At 42.3% G+C, this 25405-nt stretch overlaps 1 protein-coding gene across 1 annotated transcript in view; it reads right to left on the bottom strand.

Moving 5' to 3' along the window:
• Positions 1–12600: 12600 nt before the first annotated feature.
• ano1a (anoctamin 1, calcium activated chloride channel a) overlaps positions 12601–25405 on the bottom strand; it is an 89736-nt gene continuing 76931 nt past the window's right edge. Inside the window, exons 21-25 of the mRNA XM_079554895.1 lie at positions 19627–19779; positions 17729–17781; positions 15533–15717; positions 13078–13183; positions 12601–12870 (exon numbers count right to left, since the gene is read on the bottom strand). Coding sequence (XP_079411021.1) covers positions 12628–12870; positions 13078–13183; positions 15533–15717; positions 17729–17781; positions 19627–19779 — 740 coding nt within the window. The 3' untranslated portion in view covers positions 12601–12627. The remainder of the gene's footprint in view (positions 12871–13077; positions 13184–15532; positions 15718–17728; positions 17782–19626; positions 19780–25405) is intronic.

The raw sequence follows: 25405 nt of genomic DNA, 5'->3' as shown, positions 1-25405 counted from the left end.
TGCGCATGCATTACTTCTTCCCTAGTGGGACAATGAAATGTATCTTATCGACAACAGAAATAAATACATTTGAATCTCAGAAAATTTGGAAATGTTTGAAATGTACAGAATAGCATATACCATAATGGCCTGTAAAATTCATTAGAAAATGACGACAAACAAAATGTACATAACAGAATGGCTTTAAAGCTGAAAACCTGTTAAAATATTATGATTTAAAGCTGAAAACCTGTTAAAATATTATGAATATATGTGTGCAATTCTTTCAATTCTTTTCCTTTTTCAATTTATCAAACCTTTCTGTCTATCATATCAGTACAGAAAGAGCTGATTCACGGTATGCTGAAAGCAGGATGAAAATGTATCTTAAAATAGAGATGTTGCAGCCTCAAATGGACAAAAACTGGAAAGGTCTAATTTTCAAGATGTGTCCAAGAGGGTGGCCAAATCCACCAATGTGAATAATAAAGAACGGACTTCATTACAAACCTATTTGAAACAGGATTTTATCACGACATGAGGCTGAGACAAGTTCTGCATACTCAAAAATACACTTGATTGTTATGCGATAATATGTTGGGGCTATGTGCGTGAATAAAACTGGGTGGTGGTATTGTTTACAACTCACAAGTGGTCTGGGACAGTGCGTGGGAAAAACTTAGTGCTTAGTCAATTTGATAGTCTTCTGAGGTTCCTGAAAACACAATAAGAAATCTTGGAAAAACTAGAGCAACTTGGAGTAAATGAAAAAATTACGGACAGAGACAAGACGGAAAAGAAATTCGAAAAGAGACATGCTTTCACTCGGTCCACAAATAAGAATCAAGGCTGCATTCTCTGCGGAGATTTAAGACATGGAGATAAAATATTGTTTTGCAGACAGTTTAAAGCCATGAAAGTGTCTGAAAAGCTGAACATTTTGAAGAAATCAGGAGCATGTAAAAAGTGTTTGGGATGTCATGAAGAGGATTATGAATGTACAGACACTTACCTTTGCAGGAACAAAGACTGTAAAAAAGGAAACTCCTCAGATCATCATTTTTTCCTCTGTTCGAAAGGGGATTCCAAAAGGAATGAAACAGATAACAGGAGGAAGAATAAGCTCACAGAGGAACAGGAAACATTCATGGCTGAGCTCTCACTAGAAATGGCGGAAAAATGCAGAAGAGCGTTTACAAACATGACTGCATCCACAAACACCACGGGGAAGGAAACCAACGGACTGATGGAGGCATATGGACTCCAAGAGCCCCCAGTCATTCTAATGCTGTTGGAGGTCACTGCAAACGCAGGCCAAAAAATTACTTTAATAGATTTAGCCTCCGACACGAACTATATTACTCACAAAGCGGCCCAAAGATTAAATCTGGACAGTGAGAAGATAACTCTAATTGTTCATGGTGTAGGGGGATTGGCAATAAAAGTCAAAACAAAGAGATATCTCCTAAAAGTGAGAGTTAAAACCCCCAAAGGAACTGAAAGAGCTCACCAACTTATATGCTATGGCATCAGTGAGATTGCAAAAGTTCACAAAGTCATTCAGCCACAGCAACTAAAAAGGTTCTTCCCAGAAATTGACCAGAAAGAACTCAAAAGACCAGATACCATAGAGCTACTGATAGGCCACAGAGAAGGTCATCTCGCCCCACAAAGGATGAAGGTGGTGGGAGATCTAGTCCTGTGGAACAGCCCACTGGGTGTAACAGTGGGAGGAGCACACCCGGATCTGTGTGAGGAAGTTCATGTGACAGGGCACCAGTCAGAAACACACTTTGCCCCCTCCATGTGCACAACTGCAGTAAGATATGAAGAAATCAGAGCTGACAACAGAGGCACAATCGCTCATAGAGACTTCATTGATTGGTGGAAATGGGAGAGCATTGGAGCAGCTTGTGAACCAAAGTGTGGTGGATGCAGATGTGGTAATTGTCAACCAGGAGGGAAAGACATGACATTAATCGAGGAGAAAGAGCTTGAAATCATAAAACAAGGTACGTGAAAGGAGATGGGCACAGTGACGCTCCACACTGGGACACAAAATATCCCTGGATTGCAGACCCGACATCTCTTCCCAATAACCGCGGCGGTGTGGAAGCAACTTTTTTAAGAACAGAAAGGCAGCTAACTAAAGAACCTGAATGGAAAACTGCTTACACAGCACAAGTGCATGAAATGGTGCAAAGAGGGGCAGCATTAAAACTGAGGGACAACATCCTAAACAGCTGGAGGGGACCAGTGTGGTATGTGAGCCATCTAGTAGCACCAAATCCTCACTCTGTGACCACTCCTGTACGCTTAGTATGGAGCAGCCAGAAATTCAAAGGTCTGAGTATGAATGATATCCTACTAAAGGGGCCTGACGTTCTAAATCCCATACGTGCTGTTTTACTAAGGTTCAGAAGAGGAGTACATGCTGCATTGGGAGACATAAAAAAAAAAAAAGTACAATTCTGTGTGGCTTGAAGACCAAGAGATGCACCTCCACAGATTCCTCTGGAGAGATTGCCCAGCAGAGGATATCAGCAAATATGCTATCACAAGGGTCAATATCGGACATCGCACCGCAGGCTGTATTGCCCAATTAGCAATGCGTAAAACAGCAAAACTGCCAATGTTTGTCCACTTAGAAGAAGTCCTATCAGGGACCCATGGCGGGAGGCAAGAAGTGTGTGGGAGGCAAGAAGTGTGTCCAGAGGAGGTCGCTTCATCACCTGGGAAAGACAAAGTCTTTATACTCCCCAACCAGATGAAAGAGGAGGACGATAAGGCCTTGGGAGTTGGATACCTGGTGAAGGAAGCCAAACTTTATGTAATGACATCAATCAACTTCTCAAAAAGAAGAAGGAAAATGAGATTGGGACAAGACTTATGTGAAGAGGAGGTGAAGATAAACACTCCACTGACAAGGAGAGAACTTAAGTAGCTGGGCTCTATGATCCTATTGGCCTGATTACACCTACCAAGCAAAAAGGAGCCATTCTTGTGAGAAGGGCTTTTCAAGAGACCAACAATGGAGGTAAATCAAGTGACAGTTGGGATTAGCCACTGTCTGATGGTCTGAGAGAGGAGGCAATAGAGCTGTTCCAGGAGTTTGTGCGCCTTGGCAAAATCCCATTTCACAGAAGCCTGACACCAACTGGATGGACAGGAAAACCACTGGGAATTACTTTCTCTGATGGAAGTGACAAAAGTTATGGTGCAGTAGTGTACTTCAGATGGGAGACAGAGGAAGGAGTTCAAGTAAGACTTGTTGAATCCAAAGCAAAACTCACTCCGCTAGACCAAAAAGGAGAGCCAGTCAAAGCAGAAATCTGTGGTGCAATATTTGCAGCTCGGCTCAGGAAGTACATTGAAAAGCACAGCAGAATGAACATTGGAGGATGGTACCACCTACTGGACAGCCAAACAGTGCTCGGGGCCATTCAACGCGACAGTTATGGGTATCAGACGTTTTTTGCGAACAGAGTTGGTGAAATACTCTGAAAGTTGGACCTGTCACAGACTGGTGGTGGATACCAGGGGACCTCAATATTCCAGACAATATAACAAGGGGAGCATCTCCTGAGCACCTTCAAGAGGAGTCAGAGTGGCAAAACGGACCAAAATTTCTGTGGCAACCCGTTAATCAATGGCCAATAAAGTCTGCCAGAGACAAGAAAGCATTGCAAAGCTCCAAGGGAAAGCATTCTCATCAGTGATGACAAGAGCTCAACACAAACTGATAAAAGAGGGGGAATCGAGCAGTAAGGATGAAACAAATTATCCTCCAGGAGCAAGTGATGTGTTGAAAGGACAGGTTAATCAAGTACAAACCTTTCCCCTTACAATGGTTGCTAAACAACTAATCAAAGAAAGAAAGTACAGTAGTCTAACTAAACTGGTTAGAGTCATTGCATGGGTGAGAAGAGCTGCTGTGAAGTGGAAGATCACACTACAAACCCCCAGTCACAGTAAACACAAAGTAAAAGTGAAGATGTCCAAAAAGGATGTGCAAACGGGCTGCCAGTCAAGCTGTACTAAGTGCCGGAGAGCATGAAGAGGCACTGAGAGATACTTTCCTAGCGGCACAAGCGGGCGCTGTGTTTGATGACACCACTCTGGACAGACTAGTCATGTTTAAAGATAAAGACACTGGGCTTCAAGTATGTGGAGGGCGCATTCAAACCTTTAATGAGGAAAATAAAGCAGTTCCCATCTTACCATATAACTCATGGATATCCTCACTCCTTGCCCGTGAAGCCCATGAAGCAAATCATGAAGATATTGCTGGAACACTCTTGCGGGTGAGAACAAAAGCCTGGGTGGTGAGAGGAAGAAAACTAGCAAAGAAAGGTGTGGACAGCTTTGTAATGTGCAGAAAAAATAGAGCGAGAAAATGCCAACGATTGGTGATCTTCCACCAGAGCGAGGACAACCTTCCAGACCATTTGAGTATACAGCCATTGATCTGTTTGGACCTTATGAAGTACGGAATGAGACACGCAAGAGAGTAAGACTCAAAGTGTGGGGCATCGTATTCTGCTGCATGTCATCTCGAGCTATACATGTGGATCTTGTAAGTGATCAATCGACAGAAGGGTTTTTACTTGCTTTACCAAAGATTCACAGCTCTGAGGGGACTTCCAAAAAAGGTGTGGTCAGATGCTGGAAAAAACTTCATTGGAGCCAAATCAGCCCTTACTGACTTGCACCTGTATTTCGACCAACTGGACAAGGCACAGGTCCAAAACAAAACCATGAAACATGGCACAGAGTGGAGCTGGAAGATACACCCAGCAGATTCTCCCCACAGGAATGGAGCAGCAGAAGCGGCTGTAAAAATCATCAAACGAGCACTGCACAACCTTGGAGCGGATGGAGTTTTTACATGGGGAGAATTTCAAACATTCCTTTACATGTCAGCTAACCTAGCTAATGAAAGGCCAATAGACGCAAGAACTCAAAGCCATGAAGATTGCGTCAGTTACATCACTCCTAACTCTCTGCTGCTTGGAAGAGCAAGTCCAAAAGGTGATGACTGCAATTTTAACTTTGAAGGATATTCACTTAAAAGACTAAGAATTATCCAAACAGAAGTGAACAGATTTTGGAAAAAGTGGAGTCAATTGGCTGGCCCAAATTTGTTTATCAGAAGCAAGTGGCATACAAAAGAGCGGAATGTGGCCATTGGAGACATTGTTTGGCTTGCAGACCAAAACGCTTTGAGAGGTCAGTACAAACTCGCAAGAGTGGTCGGTGTGAATAGTGACAAAAAGGGAATTGTGCGAGATGTGCATGTAAAGTCCTATCCAAGTTACCCTGTACCTATTGTGAAGCCTGGAGGACAATCAAAGGACAACAAAAAGGTGAAAAAACTTTCAGTCAAAATACCTTCTACAATCCTTCACAGAGATGTCAGGCGCATTGTTGTGGTATTACCAATGGAAGAACAAAGTAAGCACTGTAATAACGGGCATGTTGATGGAAATAGTGAAGTGTGACCTCCTTGTGTTCAAGAACCAGGAGCTCAAGTGGGAGGTGTCAAGTCCAAGCAGATAAAGAATGAAGAATGAAACAATGCTTCAAAATCATGGCTTGTGCACTGCCCACCCGACCAGGATACAGCCAACACCGAAACAAGCGCTCCTTCTCCTCTTCCTGCTCATGCCTGTAATCAAACCCACCTGCACACTCCCATTGTTCATCCCAACACAAAGACAAAGGCTGCGTCCGAAACCATCAAATTGTAGCCTCTAAGCACTAACACTAGCAACTAACTCCTTAACCTTTCATGGGGTCAACTGTTAGACCTCTATGCAGTTAGTGAACTAGAGCTTCAGCAGAATTTGCACAATCCGTCCATCCTTAAACAGGGGAAAGGGAAGTGACATCACCAACAGCTGTTTTTCTTCTTCTTTAAAGTTATTGGTGGAGTGAGGCCAAACAAAAGTGCATGTCGCCCCCTACTGTACAGTGTCCAACAACAACATAGTGTCCAAACAAAGACATTTAAGGAGAAAAATAAATCCAAATGATCCATACATTTCCCTTTAGTATTATTTTATTTCAACAGCTGTTTCATAAAGCTACATTATGCAAATGATCCATGTGGTTTAAGTTTCTACTAAATGAAAGCAAAAGCATTTAATCTGTTTACTAAGTTTACTCTTTAACATTGACATGTGACTGAGCTGTGGGGACGACAACATGGATTTTGTCACTTTTATAAAGTTTGGCTTGTGCAGAATCTTAATTTTTAATTTTTAATTATTATTTTTATTATTAAATGTGCTCCTGTCAATCAACAGTGGTTGCACATGAATCACCGGTTAGTTAGCATCAGAGGTCCCTGTGCTAAAGTGGCCATGATAGTTAGCATCAAGGCTCCTTTTCCTAACTACTTCCTAACTGACTTACCAATTTGGAAGCAACTTGCCATGGCGGACACTGACGCACATCCGGTTTGGCGTAAGAACTCTTAGCAATCTGACCATTTCGGAAGCAGCAAAAGACCTTCAGCCCAACACTCCAACCAAAGACACTACTGGTATGCATAATAATCATGGACAATATCACCTCACCAGTGTTTCACCCACAATTGTATTATTTGATGTCTTATGTTGTAAAAAACCTTAGTTGAGTAAAAAACATGAATTATGTGGTTAAAGCCTAAGTTAAAATAAAAAACCTATTTTGTTTAAAATACAAAATATGTTAGATATTAACCATGATTTGGTAAAATGTATGATTTAAATTTAAAAAACCCCAAACTAAATACAAAACTCGTTCAAGAAGTAATTGTCTTGTCACTTAAGCCTCATGTGATGTATTTTTGTCTGTTGTAGGTTATCAACCTACTCCTCAACCAAAAGAAAATTAAATATAAAATTTGGCAAATGGAGTTCAGTTGTCCCAGCGTCCTTTTGTCCGGAGTCAGGCCTTTTTCAAATTTGGGCAGGAGCTGAAGGAACTTTTAAAAAACCTGACAGCGACCCTGCAAGTTGTGAAATGTGCAGATAATCTTGTCCTTTTGAAGAATTAGGATGCTACAAATATGTTAGGAAAGTTAGGAATGAGTTTGGACCACAATAAACATATACATTTAGTGGTTTCCTCTTTCATTGTTTATAATTAAAAAAAGAAAGAACATCCAGTAAATGGCCTTTAAATTGTTAACGATGGCCATCCCTAGTTGAGTGTAACAGCCTTGAGCTGAGTGTCAGACAGTGAGCATATTGCATGGCATTAAATTCAGAAATTACCTATTTTTTCACATTTTATACGTTTTTGTTTTTTTTTAGGTTACAGAGTTGGGTCATTAATCAATTATAATATTTAAATATATGTTTTTTTAAAAATAAAACTGCAACAAAATAAGCACAATTATGTTGTCTTTGTGGATATTAAAATAAGCGAATCTTTTCATTGACTTCATTGTTATATTCCAAAGGCAACGGGAACGTGACAGAATTTGTGGTAATGACTGACAAACAATGAAATTAAGGAGTTGAATACCGATTCGGAGGTACCGAAGAGGTAAAAAAGATGATTTGTGTTTTCCTTTACAGTGTTTTACTATTTAATGTTTTTGATCAATGATTTGGAAGCCAGGAAATGTGCTCTTAAAATGTCCACGATTGTAAATGGTGCAAATTAATCCCTTTTATTTTTACTCATGCTGAGTTTATGCTAGGTTTACACATAAGATGGCCACGAAGCAATATTCGTGGCTGAGGATCACAAATGACAAATGCGAGTGGAGTTTGATGAGTCGGGGTAGAGGTTTCACGCACCACCACAAGCTGTTGCGACCTGTTACTACATGTTACGATTAATGTGTCCCGCACTGCGGCGTGCTGCAGGTCATTGGGAATTGTCGCATTCTGTTAGCCTGGCTATCACCAGACGACATATCACAAGTTATATTTAGTCTGGGGACCAGAGAGATCTGGTTTACGATTGTCCATAGCTGTTTAATGGGCGTTACGAATGTCCTTCATATGCGTCTACACGTAGCCATAGCTAAAGATGGAGTCGCGTCTGCTGCTGTCCTGTTGGATCCGTAAGTACCGTTTTTTTTTGGGGGGGGGAAACAAACTACAAGCTCCCCTATGTCAAATAGCTCGTCATCATCTCGTCGTCCCTCCTCGTTCTGTGATTGGTCCCCAAATCCATGCAAAGATTTTGGCCATGGTCCCCAGGCTGATGTGAAGTTCAAAATGATTTGAGCGCACGCAGTAGCATGGGTATTCCCAGGCTAGCGTTCTGTCAGAAATTTGGCAAGAATCGGGCAAATCCAGCAAACAAAACCGACAGTGCTTACACCGCTTGGTGTAAGCACTCCCATTCCTGTTTACTCTTCCTCGCTCTTCTGGTCTGCGCTGCTTTGCCCTCTAGCTCCAGGTATGTCGGATTTTATGTCAATATTAATAAAGTAAAGTTTCCAAATGCTGTTTAATAACCTTCTTCTGCCGCTGTCAGGCCATCAGCCACATACTGTCTGCTCCAAAGCTTCAGGGTCTTATCTGCTCCACGGTGTGACATTTCTCGTAGAGGTAACGCCTTTTTCCTCAATGCAAACCAAATTCTTTCTCAAGTGAATGACCAGCCTTTTGGTTATAGCCACACGATTACACGCTGCACTGCGCACTCCGTTTCCAATTTGCTCGTGCCTTCTCCACCAGCCTTCCAAGCCTTGGCCAGTGAAGCACACCAAGGCAGTATTCTCCCCGTGTCCTTTTTCTTTTGTAATCACTCTGAATTAGCAGAGTCTTCACTAAACTGTATCAGGTGTGTGCAGATATGGGGAATCTGGAAAACAGCCACCATTATACCAATTCCTAAATCTAGGGCAGCTAAGGAATATGGTGACTTCAGACTAGTGGCACTCACGTCCCTTGTTATGAAGATCATTGAAAAGATTCTCAAAAATATGATGGCTCCATTCATAGAAGGCAAATTAGACCCTTTACAATGAAAAATCAAAAAGGCAAAGGCATTGATGATGCAAAGCTGTATACTTTAGACACAGTGTACAGCGCATGCAAGGATTTTATTTGCAGACTTTTTGTCCGCCTTTAACAAAATGAAACCTCACATTATAATAAATTATCTATTATCTCGTTCTTTATTGCCTGTTGAGTTTTTGGCACCGTTTATAGACTTTATTACAAATCGTGTCCAGCAGGGTTGCGTCCTGTCTCCTCTTCTTTTTATTTTTACATGGACAGCTGTAGGGCATCACAAGAAGGAAGTTACATTGTTAAGTTCTCTGACGACACTGCTCTCCAAACTCTGCTTGAGGGTCTTGATACTTTCGTTGAATGGTGTGAAGCAAACTCTTTAGATCTCAATGTGTCTAAAACAAAGGAGATGGTCATTGACTTTAGGCGCAACAAGGATGCTTGTATGACTAAGTTTGGGGTTGAACTGGTGTTACAGTCACATAGACTGTGAAAAACTATTGCTATTCTTCAGTATATGGACAGGCCTGACGCTGAGCTGGTCCACTTGCTTTTTGTGTAACCTGATTAGGCAAGAGCCTAATGAGTCAGGGGAGAGCACAGCGGAGCGAGACGTCTCTGCCGCGCCTCTAACCCGGTGTACGCGGCAGTCGGTCTTGTCCACATTTACCTGATTCTGGACAGATTGCAGACAGAAAGCGACCATTTCCAATAACCCGCAACAGTCCGCAGCAACGTGCAACAGCATGCAACAGCACGCAACAGTGCAGGACATATTGTTGACCATGCGTAATCATTCGTGCCATTAATCATAACAGTTTGAGGAAAAAACCTCTACCCCCAATAATAAAAATTCCACTCACATTCATGATCCTGGGCCACAAATGTGGATTCGTGGCATTCGTGACTTGTCGTCATTATGTGTAAATGCAGCATCAGGGTGGCTGTGTTTTACTATATGACGTACTACGCAATGCCCTTGAATTCCCCTTTATTAGACCGTGCAAAAAACATGATATGAGTTGTTTGATTGGAAAAGGTTCACAGAGGCCCCAGGTGAAAGTCCCATAGAGGAAACGAACTTCATGGCTTGGCTAAGTCTATGCATCTTTGAGAATTGCTCTAATGGAGGTGGCCACAGTCGAATATCCAAGCAGAAAACATGGCTTACTCCTTACAAATACATCCAATAAATAATGCTTTGTGGTTACGCAGCTAAATATTGACAAATATTGACTCAGAGGGCCACTTTCTTACACATAAAAAAGAAGTATTTTTTCCAACCTTTAAAGGGACTAGACAGAGTTTAAAAATGTTACTTATTCATTATGTATTTTCCACCCCCTCCATGCTCCAGTAATGGGGTCCGCCATGGATATAATATAATGAAGATGAGCGGTTCCCATTCAGCCCCATTCATTGTGAAGGTTCCAGAGTCACGCGTGAAACTTATGGCCGCTTTGTCCCCTTCTACGCAGCCTCCACAGAGCTCCAGAGCTTAATTAACAGGCTCTGGTGGTATTACAGCAATGTCAGCTCCCCACTATGAGGAGCATAGAGAAGCGCATTCCTCGCCCATTGGGGTCCGCCCATTAGTCCGACGACCCATTAGTCCGATGTCTCATTATTCCGAAAATGTATATGTAAAACTGAAATTCTCCTTCCCAAAATTAGGTTCAGGCAAGAGTCCACTGGCCCTAACCTTATGGTTAGGGCCAATGGTTGTATATGGCTCTCTAATCCACAACACAACTGAGTTAAACTAATGGCACCTCTACACAATGGTATTTTTTGGAATAATGAGGCATCGGACTAATGGGCTGTCGGACCTACGACATGGCATTCCAGTAATGTCCTAATCTGTAGAATGAGCCCAGACCTATTCACCACAACTGCCGCTCAAAGTCTGCACTATCACTCAAAGAATTGTTAAGTACCGTCATGCACGAGCTTCATATAGAAATTGCAGTTACGGGTTAGACCTGAGGTGGCACTAGCGAGTATAACAATCCATCCATCCATCCATTTTCTTCCGCTTTATCCGGGGCCGGGTTGCGGAGGCAGCAGTCTCAGCAGAGATGCCCAAACTTCCCGAGTATAACAATGTCAACTTCCATCTAGTCCCTTTAACAAAGTGTAATATAAAAAAGAGTTGTTTTTTTCTATGTACACATGCAGCCCATTGGAGCTTCCAGATAGCGAGAGACCAGGGGTGAGAAGGGCTTTGAGGGATTCTCGTCGCTGGGGAAGCAATTGCCCTGATGATGGGTCCTTCGCTGTGCCTCTCACACAGTGGGGTTCAGAAAGTGTTTATTCCTCATTTCATTATTTCTATTGGAGTATGTAGAAGTCTGATACAAACATTCTAATAATCTAATATATTTTCTTATAATTTATCCTTTTAAAAACAATTGCAACACAAATTGCAATACAATATGATATTGCAAAAGGCATGAGAACTGAGAAAAATGGAGCCTGTACTTGGTCAAATTCAATTTGTACATTGTCCCTCACTGGCAGTAACTACATTTTCAGTTTACATATTTTAAAACGTTTTCAGTTCATTTTATAATGTAGCCTATATACTGTATATACTTTTGTGATTTTGAAGACTCTCATTCGTCCAGGTAGCATCCATCGAACCATCGTAGAGAAGCTAAATCATCGACTGGCCTGGGTTTTGGCAAAGTAGAACTTTACCAAAACCCAGCCCTGTTGTACTTGTACTGTATTTCCAAACCGCCAAATACAATTGTCCAAAAAGTCTTCTGTATTTTTTGTTTTTATCTCAGGCAATTCCCTGGCATTACAACATAAACAGGAACAAGATTGTAATTAATTTTCAAATAATATAATATGATTTTAGGGTTGCCTTGAGCTAAATAAAAGTAATGTCCATGCTGCCGCTGCATTTGGATTTAAAGTTTATGTCTATTGAACCATTTTGTAATCAGGGCAAATTCATCATTCCTGGGTGCACAAAGCTTTGGGTGGTTACTTAAGCCCCGCAGTACCCACGGGATCAACGCCGATGCCCTTGTTACCTTTTTAAATGGTGTAAAAATAACAAATAAAAAAATACTAATGTTGAACATGTTTCTTTGTGGTCAGTATGTGAGAAGCACTTTATGCATACAATGTCCCTGCCAGTAACAGCAAAGTTAATTTAAATGGTAGTAATCATAGAATACGAACTACATGCAAAAAATAAAGTTATTTCACTGACAAGCAAAGATGACAACCGAAAGCAAACATTGAGATGATGGCTGTATTTGGGAATTCAGAGAAAATTCAGACATGACCATATTTGGATTTCTGCGTCGCCTTCCGTGCTACGCGTTCATACCAAACATGTCAATATTTGTGAATGATTACGGTCCATTTTCACTCTCACATCAAAAGTCATGATGTTGCGGGAGAAAACTCAGTGTTGACCATTGGCGTGTCTCACTTAAAGGTTTAGGTTTGTGATCAATTCCACTGATTGCCCATTATACAGAAAGGTACAACCTGAATATACATTTTCCAAGGATGAAAATAATTTAAACTTTTTTCAATATCAGACTTCACCATATTAGATTAAGGAGTGGAGTAGTATTAGAGGAGGATGCACACTTCCTGACCCCCCCCCCCCCCCCCCCCCCCCCCCCCCCCCTTCCCTCCCCTGTATGCCCACTGGTGCACCCTAACAGTGCGAGTGGGACACGGGCCGTGAGCGGGGCTGTGAGGGACTCTCGTTGGCAGAGGAGGGGGAGCAGCAGTTGTCCTGGGGTGGGTGGCTGTCCCTCAGTGCCAGCTTGCGGCCCTGCTCCTCCTTCATGAAGAGCTCCACCATGAGGATCTTCTCTTTGTGGATCTGCAGGCTAATGTCTTTAGGAATATCCGGGATGAGCCAGTCCACAAAGTCACTCATGAGCATCACCACATTCTGCACAACACAAAGAACATGGCCTTAGCTTGTACATTACAGGTTAGTCTCAGAGCATTTTTTATGTGCATGTTTCTGATGGTCCCAGACAGTCATTAACTGTTAATTGAACCAAGTTTTTGCACTTTTTGAATGAATAAATGCCATTATCACATAGTCCCGTGTAGGGCAGATAGTGAGTTTTGAAGAAGAAATTGATTACCTTACCTGAAACACAATGACAAAGGCGAGGCGAGCTGCCAGAATGGCCCAGAACTCTTTGGACAGTTCATACTTTGTGCTTGACCAAGGAGGTTCTCTGTAGTCCTTATATCTGCAAAAAAACATCAAGGTTTGACATTGTTGATTAAGGTCGAGTGTTTTTGTGAAGGAAAATAAAAATCTCAGGACTTTTCTTCATGTTGATTGATATTGTTTTTTATTGTTTTGTTTTATTCAACAAAAAGTGCAATTTATCACGCAAATCTATTTGTCCTGGTGCAAAAATCAAACTGAAAAGATGACCCAAATGCAGGACAGCAAGATCACTTTTCACAAAAAATAACCTGAGCGTATACTACGAAGCCAAAAAATCAATCCCGACCCGAGCCCGCGGGCATAAAGCCCGACCCCGACCCGAGCCCAAACAGTTAACTTGAATTGTTGGCCCGAGCCCAAAAAACCCGACATAAATAATTATTTATTTAATGCCTGGTCAGAGCCTCTGCACAGTAGCCTGCATTCAGCAGCAGAAGCGCCAAGAGAGGCGCACGCGCGCCGTATGTCAGAGGTACGCGCACGGCACACGTGCACGCAGCAGCGTTGCGCTCATACCTGGGCAGGCCGTGCCGACGTGCATGGTTTGTGTGTGGCAGGCAGGCTACGCGTAGTAGCAGGCTGTCAGTGTCCCTCCTGCCTCTCTCTTTTCTCCTCCTCCTCCTTGTTCATAAACATCGCGCTGCATTTGCCAAAGCTACTTTTAACGCACAAGCAGGAACCAAACTGCTGATTTATCCTCTGTAAGTTAAACACTGTTCTGAGATAAAGAGTGAATCGCGACGTTCTCCGTGTGGCGCCGGTATCAAAGGTGCCTGGCCACGCTGCTTAAACGTGACAATAATCACCACGTGCGCCCGCACGTGTCCAGCAGAGGGCGCTAACATAATAAGAGATCAGGATTTGAACATCACACTGTATAGCCACATGGTAAATGGACAGTCTGCCCCAGGGCGGCTGTGGCTTCAATAACAGCTTACCACCACCGAGTGTGGAGTGAATGAATAATGACGACTGTGTAGTACTTTGAGGAACTTGTGACACATGCTTGTAAAGTGCAATGCGAGTGTAAGTGTACAAGTGTATTAATGAAGCTACAGTCAAGTTTGGGCTTTGACCAAATCACAGCTTATTATTATTCATTTATTGGAAACATTTTCTCTATTATATGTGGCCTGTGACCCGCCGTGGGAGCTGAATTTCGGATTTTGACACCCCTGGTCTAAGCCTATAGCATAGATTTGTATAAGAAGTAATAATGACTTAACTGAATTAATAAAAAAATACAATTCTTGAAGTCCGACCCGACCCAAACCCGACTGTCATGTGTGACATCTCGGCCCGACCCGACCAAATAAAGAATCAGAATGTGGTTTATTTAAATCACAGATATCAATAAAATGGTTGAATCTTGAAACACTGACCAGCCACACCCTCCTCTTTTCTGTTCAAAAGAAGAACCGTCTGGGCGGCAGCTCGCAGCCAATCATTTCATGATTTTACACACATTGGTCCAATCACGCACCAATCACGTCACCCGTCACTAGGTTTTTATGCCAATTGAGTGAGTTTTTCCCAGGGGGTGTATTTTTGGATGATCTAAAATAATTTGATGTCATTTGGAGTTTTACTCCAATGTAAACACTCACAAAAAAAAATACTCATGTTAACTCCCCTTCGACACTATAATGTGCTTGAAACTTTAAAAGGCTATAAAAAACGGAAGGATTGTTATTTTTCAAAACTTTTTTTTCTTTCTTTCCAGACATATAAAAATACTACAACATTTATCATTTTTAACCAATTGATTGCCAACGTTCTGACCCACGTTGACCCCCAAGACACTATAGTGCATGTTCAAAAAACACAAAAAATGAAATATCTTAAACATTTCGAATGCAAAATTGAACATTTCTGGTCTGGCTGATGTGGCCTGATGTCTGTGTAAGACGCTCCAAAGGATTTGTTTTTTTAAGTTAAAATTTGTTTATGTAGCAGCGATTTTATTAAAAAACTCCCTTTTTGGGTGCTTCAACACAAAAATAAAGGAACAATATTTTTTAAAACTTTTTCTCTTATATTGATTATAACTCTTCTCTGTTCATACATATAACAATAATATACCTTTTTATATACTTGAACACTTTTATGGCCAACTTTCTGTCGCAAAGTCACTCAGATGTAATTGCCATTGTGGGTCCATTCATTTACATAGTAGCCCATGGACTTACATTGTAATCCCTACTTTTCAAATCACAACTATAAAATAATTTCAAACTTCTGCATATTTTCTGAACCTTGAGGCTTCAAACTGACACCCTGACATATTTTTTAAACATTTTTACCTAGTGTGGCTTGATCAAGTGGAAGCCATTATTTGGGAATCGTTCCAGAATATCCCCCTCACCTGCAGATTTGCACTGGGTGGCCCAGGTTGTTGGGGTCAAAGGGTGCAGTGCCTGGCTGGAAGTCTGTCACGTTGAAGTAGGCCAATGTGTGGTTGACAAAGCCGTGCATGGAGCCGTCAGGACTGTACATGTACTGGTACACCAGGCGGGGAATGAAGTCTGATGTGAAGGAGATGACAAAGGCCTAGATGGGGGGTAAACAGATGTTTTATCCATTATTGCAGGCACAGGAAATTCAGTCAGTTTTTATAAAAATAACAATTGAACTGGTATGGTCGTAGTCGTAGAAAAAAAAAAAAAAAGACAAATAAATGGTGACGTATGGGGACAATAAGCACACCAGCAAGGCCGGAGAACTTTTCAGCATTTGTTAGCCTACTCAATGCATTATTTCCTGTAGCAGTAAGCAAACATCCCAAAGTACAAACCATCCAGATGTTTTCAGTTGTTGTCAACTCATCGACCACATCTAGGTCATTTCAAAGCTCAGTTTGAAATAAGAAATTAATGTAAAGTCTTTTGGAAATTTTACCTTAGATACGATTAGTGTATGAAGGTGGCCTTTGAGCTAAATGCTAAATTCTGCTTTTTGTGGGTCGTATACAAATCCAATGGCCAATAAACATGATCTTATAATATGATAACAATAGAGAAGCTTCCACTCATTTGTATGGGGATAGAAAACTCAAACAAGTCCAGGAAGCCAGTGGCTAGATCGGTGATCAGTGATGCCTTCATGACAGCTATTGTTAGGAGCTGTAGATTTGGCCCAGGGGAGTGGTCATCAGTTGGTTCCCAACATTCATGGAGTGTTTCGACCCTGAACCACAACACTCTCCAGTTGGTGGGTCAGCAGTGATGACCAGTCACTGCCCCTCTCCTCCGAGCTAACAGCGAAGGTCCTTCCTCTTGTGCCAGAGCCAACAGGAGGCTCTCTCGCAGCTTCTCCCGACATCCGAGCAGCAGCCTTCCACTTGTGTCCTCTCACTCCAACTTCGGTCAACAAGTTCCATATGGAGTTGGCTGGAAAACCTTTGCACCCCACCTCTACTGCAAATAAACAAGGCTAGTAGAAGTACACATATGTACAGAAGTACACATATGTACTTCTGAGGTCTGACGTCCAATCCCGTCAGGCCTGGGAAGCTAAGTCGGGAAAGGCCTGGTTGGTACTTGGATGGGAGACCGTTTGGCAACACCAGGAAGCCTAGCCAATGTAGTGTGTGAGTGAGTGAGCGGTGGTGGTCGGAGGGGCCGATGGCGCAGACTGGTTGCCTCACTTCCGTCAGTCTACCCCAGGGCAGCTGTGGCTACAATAGTAGTTTTCTACGACCGAGTATGGAGTGAATGAATGATGCAATGTATAGCGTCTTTGAGTGTCTAGAAAAGCGCTTTATAAAACCAATGCATTATTATTTGCAGGAACTGGCTCTCATAGCTAACAACGTTTCAAATAATTTCTATAGTAATATAAACACGTTTGTGACTTGTATTTCTTTTATTGGAAGTGCATTTTTTATGATGGGGTTTTCAGTTAAACAAGTTAGACCGTAGTCGGTGCTACATCATCCAGCTTACTGTCAACCATAACATGAAGTGTTCCAAAGGAAGATAGAGATATAGTACTTCAGAACACAGCCTGACAACATCTTGCTCTGGAAAAAGTTTATTTTTCTTTCATGTAAGATTTTGGGTAGTACTTTTTAGGTCTTTCAGATATTGTCATTGCTGGTAGTTCATACAAGAGCATAGCTTTTATTTATTAATTATAATTAAGTATATAGTTTAATCAAATTCTTCAATACAGGGTTAAAGGGGTAATCAATGCTACTTGTACACTGGATTCTCCAAGTGTTACAGTGAGATCTGTGGACTGTCTGACAATGATAGGTCAGCTGGTGTGAAGGTCTGTCACACGGGAGAACCAGTATCAAGTATCAACTTTCTTTTCCACATACATTATTTCATCATGCACCTTTCACGCCAGACTTGAACTTCTACTATTTCCATGCAACACTGGATGGAAATAAATCTTTTAACACAGTTGTAATCCTATCTAACCGCCCGTCCAACAAATTATCAGAGCAAGTGACCTTTTTGTTTGTGGCAACTTCTTTGGAGGTCCAGCAGTGCATGTAAAGGTTTATTCCAAACATTGAGATGAGGTAAAGCTGACTGTCACTGTGTAAACTTACATTGACAATGACAGCCACTTTGCTGAGGCCACGGAGGAGGTTGTACCAGATTCCTGCACAAAAACACAGCAATTGTAGTTATGGCATCCTTCTTATGTGGCAACACACAACACATACACCCACTTCACCCACTGTCTGACACAGGTTTAGTATCAAGGTGCAAATGGGTATGTGGGTCCCTGATGTAGCAGAGTCTGATGCCTAATAAAGGGTGGAAATAAGCCCATGGCAACAATACAGCATGGCATGTTTACGTTTACACGCATGAGTCCCATGTGTATTCATAAACGTGTACTGTCCTGGCTAACTAAACAAATTAAAAGAAGATAAATCAATGAAAATAAATAGATAATGTAGGCAGGAACGCACATGGTCAATGAAAGGTTACAAGTTATTCAGACCTTAGTTTGAGGTCTTTTCAAGTAAAAAATAAATAAAGAAAAAACATGCTGGTAGAATCAGTATTTTTGCATTTTTCGAAGTTTAAACACCATCCAGTAGTCGTGCTGCCATTAGAAGCTCCTCACAGCTTGGAGAAATAAAAATGCTGCTTATCTGTCGATATATCCGATATGACGTAGTTTATAGAAATCTCCTTGAAGATTGTCTGTTATTGGCCATTTATCGATGCAGTCGCTGTAGTAGCCGGACAATAATATGGCCCGTGCAGAAAATGACGGCTGATGCGACAAATAAATGATAATTGATGACATTCTCATTCTCTGAGCCTGTACTTTCAAATATTGTTTTTCTATTTTAGTATCAAATTGAAAACTCTACATTAAAGCCATTTAGAGAGATTTAGTTTTATTACAAAAAAATCCGAAAAATGCTCAAAGCAGACGTTTCTATGTCATCTATGTCATCTCAGTCAAACTACGGTGTTGTTTCACTGATTAATCAACGCGTTGTTACGGGGATAGGCTCTTCCAGCGCGCGCTCACTCTCCGCCTACTTCGCCACATATAAAACCAAAACGGAGCAGTCTGCAAGTGAATGAGCAGGAGAGACCGACCGCCTTCCCCCTGTCTCTTCCAAAGCGCGAGTGGTTCTCCGCTCGTGTCTCGCTCGGCCGTCTGTCTCCCGGTGCTTCGCCTCATGCGCGGCTCCTCCGCGGCTGCATCATGTCACCCGTGTCCCGAGCGCTGCTCTCATGTTTTCTCTGCTCGGACTCTGGGCTGCAACTCTGGGCCTCACTCTCATTTAAACTCTCGTCTTATTGTGTCTGGTGAGTCTAGAGCATCAGGACAGTAGTTTGGCGAGTAGACGAGAGTAAAGCCGTTCTCCGTGGCCTTTTTGTTGAGTTAAATCCACATGATTCTCATGAGCACAGTAACTTACAGTAACTCTGGTTCTCTGAATGTACAGTCTAAAACGGGTTGGGCTACTCACAGGCAAATTCTCAGCGGTAAGTCAGAAACAACCGCCAGGAGCAGGTTTCAGTTAGTTTTAAATCAGCGGTTCCCAATCTGTGGGTCAGGGACCAGAGGTGAGAGAATGGGACCATTTGTTATTTTAAAAAGGGAAATAGACTACTAGTAGTCCTAAACCAGTCTCACAGTGGTTTAGTGGTTTGTGGTTCTCACACAGGGGGCAGGGCCTGAATTGAGGTCTGTATGTTCTGCTTCTGCCCTGGAACAGTGGAACTGTTTTGACCATAAATGGATTCTCTCTTCGTCGAATAGCCATGGGACGCTACTGTAGGGCCCCCGTGTAGATTTTTGCTTAGGGCCCCAGAAGGGCCAGCACCGGCTCTGGCCGTGCATAAAGTCTCCTCGCAGTTCACAAGTGGATCAAACTGAATGTGCTGAACCGAAATGGTTCAATACTTCACACGTACCGTCACACCCCTAATGCCCCAAAATGTATTACATGTTTCAGTGCAAGGAGATCCTCACCAATGTCCTTGGCCTTGGCAGCTATGGGCCGGCGCAGCTCCGTCACAAACTTCTTCGCGTCCAGACGAATCTCGATGATGTTGTTGAGAAGAGCAAATAGAGGAGCCAGGGGGAAGGAGGCCACGAACAGGGTCACCATGCCAAACTGGATAACTGGGCAACACACAGAAATACACTTTTAGAGCTTGTTTTTCTCTCTGGAGTTGTGTTCTGAGCCCTTGCACATCTTTGAGTACTTTTTTGAATAATCCTCAATAATGGCTATACCTAGCAGTGCGATGGCAGCTCCCAAAAAGCTCTCATACTTTCCTTGCCTCTCCATCTCTAGCGAAGCTTAATCCTTTCAACACAAAGTAAAAATCATTCACCATAAGTTCACTACAGCTACATGAGGCAGAGTAGACAATTTTGTTGTTTCAGCTGTTTAAGATCAATATTCCATAAGACAATGTTTGCATGAGATATGTTTTTATATAAACCATTTATTGAAAACAACAATTCAACTGAAATCATAGACATAATATTAATAGACTACATCTCCTCACTTCTCCCCATTTGCCATAATAACCACGTTCGAGGAGGAAATCATGGCTGATTTACAGACTCCTCCTACCCAGCTCTGACGTAGCATGATCTTCACTGTAGACTCAGCCCTCGCATGACGTGTAGTTTGGTCTTAGCCACGCCTTTGCCATTAGCTCTAATGCTAACGCCTGTCAATCTAAGTATACGAGATTTCTAAAATTTTTCCTACAAAAAACAGCCTGGTCCCTGTAATTTGAGGAGGAATATCTAGCTGTAGAAAGTTTTGGAAAATTAGTCACCATGCTTAAAAGCTGTTTCTAATGTTTCTTAAGTGCAATGGTAGCTTTTGGAAGACTAGCTTGTTCTGCCTCCCCATATGGAGGTACTGCAGCAATGTCGACCCCTCGCGTTGTGGTAGTAAAGTAGCGCAACCAGCGGCCATTGACTGAAATAGGCTATTTTGCAGCTGATTAAAAAACAAAACAAACCTCCTCAAAACAGAAAAAAAGTTCCAAAGCTCCACCATTGTTGTTGATCACTTCAGAATTTTGTTGCAGCTTTATGCCAGCGTTTCCAGGAGGTGAGTGGGACATTTCTCCCAGTGGTGAAGACTGGAACTGTAGCCCATTTTTGCAAACTCCCCTTGCCTTGCCTTGGATTTAGATCAAGGGAACATGCAGGATCCTGACAAAGTCCTTTGTCCTGTGTGCATTGTGAACTGTAGCTCTGACGACTTAGGCTTTTGTGTTTTTTCACTAAATTGTGTGTGTTAATGCATTAGTAAGTATGCTGCCTTTATGTACTATTGTTACTACTAGTTCTGTGTGTGCAATATCATTTATAGAGGCAATTTCAATATATTTTGTACTTTTCGCTAAGTTGAATTGTTTTGCCTCACTCTGTCCGCCATTACCCACGAGGGTCGAAGTCATAAATCCCTTGTCGGCATTGCGCAGCCCTCTTGCGGACTTACAGCGCAAACTAAAACTGTTGCCACTGTTGCCATGTTTTTCTCTACAGAGAAATTCACCAAATGATCTAAAGAGTAATATTGACAAAAACGAAATCGAGCAGGTCGATGAATTTAAGTATTTAGTGGTTATTGTAGATTCTAAACTGAAGTTTCATGTCCATGTCAGGAAAATGTCTAGGACCATCAAGACAAATTTAAATTGTTTCCGCATGATTAGGTTTTGTGTATCAACTCAGGCGGCGCGAGTATATCTAAATGCGATGATTTTATCTCATATGTTGTATTGTTCAAACATTGGGGCCAAGCCTCACAATCTGTCCTAAAGCCTTTAACATCACTTTATAAGCAAACACTTAAGGTGTTTGATTAAAAACCAATGAAGTGGCATCACTGCACTATTATTAGAAAAAATAAAATGATGACATTTCAAAACTTCATCGTGTCTCTTTTATAAAAACTATATTCAAGTGTCTTAATGGTCTTGCTCCGTCTGTAATGTGTCAATTAGTACAAAAATACGCTAATCAAGGAGTGAGCACCAGAGCAGGAGTCAGCGGGAACTGCAGAGTGAAGTGGTGCAAAACTGCTCTGGGTCAGTCTGCGTTCTCAGTGAAAAGAGACACAGTGATGGAACTGTGTGCCACTGGAGCTAAAGTCTCAAATGGACCTGAGACTTTTCTCACAAAAGGTGAAGCTGGGGCTAAAGAACAAACAAAAGTATGAGCACTGAACTGTATGGCTGGACTTGGGATGGGAAGTGGTCGGATGTCTTCTCTTCTGTCTTTCTTTTTATTGTTGTATTGTTTGATGCTTTTTATTGATTTTTCATCTTTCTATTCTTTTATAAACACTAAAAAAGCCTAACCAGGGACGAGGGCTGCAAATTAGCCTATGGCTAGACGCCTTATGTACATAGCATCTGCCACCGAGTTGGCAATGTTTTCTTGTACTGTCCGTGTCAAATAAACAAATAAATAAATAAATAAAATCGCTTAGATACGCCCTGCTACAACTCATCTGTATTGTACCTTCATTGTGGAAATTAATTAAAGGGGGGGTATTATGCAAAATCGACCTGAACCTGAAGTGTTATCTTGGCACATTCACGTATTTTTGAGTAATCTGTAAAAAACTATGATGGCGGCCATTTTAGGGATAAGTTTGCCTGAGTCCTCCTAGGAACGCCCCCACCTCCTGGAGACGCCTCCGAGCTTTCGTCACCAGCCGAGTAACCAATCACTGCTCCTCAGCAGAACCCCCTCCCCACTGATGCCACAGACAGTGTGTGGAGGGGGCGTGTCGGAAAGAGTCAGAGGTTCTTAAAGAGACAGAGGCCTATTTCAAGCCATTCGCTACAGCCATTTTGAGGAGCAATTTTATACAAGGCAGTTATTCTAAAACAGACCAACAGAAGGTTTCGTCATCATTGTAGTGTGCTATAGACTGGTGCCATGTGATTGAAAAAAGCATAATACCCCCTCTTTAAAGACAAAATCAAACCTTTGGATCTGCTGCAGACTTTCTGACAAAGACTTAGGCCAGACTAGAGTAAACCCAGTAAACATCAAACATTATGTCACAGTAGTGTTGTCCAGTTGAAAACCCCAGTGGTTCCAACAGACAAGGGCCTCAATCTAAGGGATACCTGTCTGTAACGTCTGCACAGAGCCCGCAGCCATTTGACATCCTGCAACACCTGAAGCTCCACTATTCTACTGAAGGAAAAAGCCCCAGATCATTGTGGCGCCCCCTCTCTGTGTCGACCGTCAGCTTTTTTTCTGACCTGACACACATTAAAAAGAGACTCTGCAGCTGGCTGTCACTGAAACAGGAGCGCAACACGTGACCGCGAGTTTACAGTAGACAAATGGCACTTGTTGGTTTGTTTTGCTCATGCACCGCTGAGAACAACTTTGAAATTGCTTAAGCACTTATCAGGAAACGAGGAGCAGAATATGGACAACCCTTTTTGTCGAACAAAATGATGTTTGGAACTATAGTGGAGCAGCCTACTGACCTGACACTACGAGAAGGTCAGAAAGAAGCTGCTGGCTTCAAGTCAGCAAGAAGCTGCTCTTCTCAGGTCAGTAAGAAGCTGCTCTCTTCAGGTCAATAAGAAGCTGCTCTTCTCAGGACAGTAAGAAGCTGCTCTCTTCAGGACAGTAAGAAGCTGCTCTCTTCAGGTCAATAAGAAGCTGCTCTTCTCAGGACAGTAAGAAGCTGCTCTCTTCAGGACAGTAAGAAGCTGCTCTCTTCAGGACAGTAAGAAGCTGCTCTTCTCAGGTCAGTAAGAAGCTGCTCTTGACCTTCTCAGTAAGAAGCTGCTCTCTTCAGGTCAATAAGAAGCTGCTGTCTTCAGGACAGTAAGAAGCTGTTCTCCTCAGGTCAGTAAGAAGCTGCTCTCCTCAGGTCAGCAAGAAGCTGCTGTCTTCAAGACAGTAAGAAGCTGTTCTCCTCAGGTCAGTGAGAAGTTGTTCTCCTCAGGTCAGTAAGAAGCTGTTCTCCTCAGGTCAGTAAGAAGCTGCTCTCCTCAGGTCAGTAAGAAGCTGCTCTCCTCAGGTCAGTAAGAAGCTGCTCTCCTCAGGTCAGTAAGAAGCTGCTGTTTTCAGGACAGCAAGAAGCTGTTCTCCTCAGGTCAGTAAGAAGCTGCTTTCCTCAGGACAGTAAGAAGCTGCTCTCTTCAGGACAGTAAGAAGCTGCTCTCTTCAGGACAGTAAGAAGCTGCTCTTCTCAGGTCAATAAGAAGCTGCTCTTCTCAGGTCAGTAAGAAGCTGCTCTTGACCTTCTCAGTAAGAAGCTGCTCTCTTCAGGTCAGTAAGAAGCTGCTCTCTTCAGGACAGTAAGAAGCTGCTCTTCTCAGGTCAGTAAGAAGCTGCTCTTGACCTTGTCAGTAAGAAGCTGCTCTCTTCAGGTCAATAAGAAGCTGCTGTCTTCAGGACAGTAAGAAGCTGCTCTCCTCAGGTCAGCAAGAAGCTGCTCTCCTCAGGTCAGTAAGAAGCTGCTGTCTTCAGGACAGCAAGAAGCTGTTCTCCTCAGGTCAGTAAGAAGCTGTTCTCCTCAGGTCAGTAAGAAGCTGCTCTCCTCAGGTCAGTAAGAAGCTTCTCTCCTCATGTCAGTAAGAAGCTGCTGTCTTCAGGACAGCAAGAAGCTGTCCTCCTCAGGTCAGTAAGAAGCTGTTCTCCTCAGGTCAGTAAGAAGCTGCTTTCCTCAGGTCAGTAAGAAGCTGCTGTCTTCAGGACAACAAGAAGCTGTTCTCCTCAGGTCAGTAATGCGCTATGAACCACAAGATCCAGCCCCAGGTCTTTCAGGCATTTGTGCAGCTTCTGCAAATCAGCACTTTCAACTGTTTGAACAGTTTATGAAATTCAAAAAGTTTATGCAATATTAACAATTCATGCATTTTACCAGTTTAATGCAGTTTAGGCAGTTAATGCAATCTTAAGTTTATGCAACATAATAGTTAATACATTTTACCGGTTTATGCAAATTAGATTATTCAAATTAACCAATTTATGAAATTTTAACGTTTCAGCAATTTCTAGTCATTTGCAATCAGACTGGTGTATAGGGCCACACTATTTTCCCCACATTTTATAGGCCACTAAAGTGATTTTATGGGCCCAAACATGTCCACCTTCATGACTATGAAGGTTTGGTACAAGGCCTTACATCAAAACATGTGCCTCTCATCATTTCGTTTTCTCATCATGTAATTTTGGTATCTTAAAATTTGGGTGGCACGGTGGCACAGCAGTTAGCGCTCGTGCTTCACAGCAAGAAGGTCCCGGGTTAAATTCCTACCTTTTCTATGTAGAGTTTGCGTGTTCTCCCCCATCAGCGTAGGTTTCCTCCGGATACTATGGTTTTCCCCACCACTAAAAATATGTGCAATATGTTCCCCTCTGAGGCCAGGACTCACCTGGAAATGAGACTCTGAATCTCCTGGTTAAATAAATTTGAACAAATTTAAGCCAGTCTTTTGAACAGCTCATCAAACTGAATGGCTCTGAAAGCCCACCAGTAGTTACTGTAGCTACTGCACAAACGTACTTCCATTCAATCACATTTGTTGAGCTCAAACAGAAGGGGCCCAATGTGGTGCAGGCCAAGTCTCAATAATTAGCTAAAAGCCAATTTGCTGAAATGGGCTATTACGTTGAGTGATTTATTTATTTCTCTTTGCTTCGCAGATTCAAGCCTTGCAAATCATTGAAGCTGCTTATTACGTCTGCATTTCTCTGCACTGTGTAGCAGTTAGGTACAATGTTTTGTGTAAATATC

The sequence above is a fragment of the Gobius niger genome, assembly GCF_951799975.1.
Source record: "Gobius niger genome assembly, chromosome: 4".
Taxonomy (NCBI): Eukaryota; Metazoa; Chordata; class Actinopteri; order Gobiiformes; family Gobiidae; genus Gobius; species Gobius niger.
The sequence above is the reverse complement of the archived record's forward strand: the minus strand, read 5'-3'. Positions and strand labels throughout refer to the sequence as shown.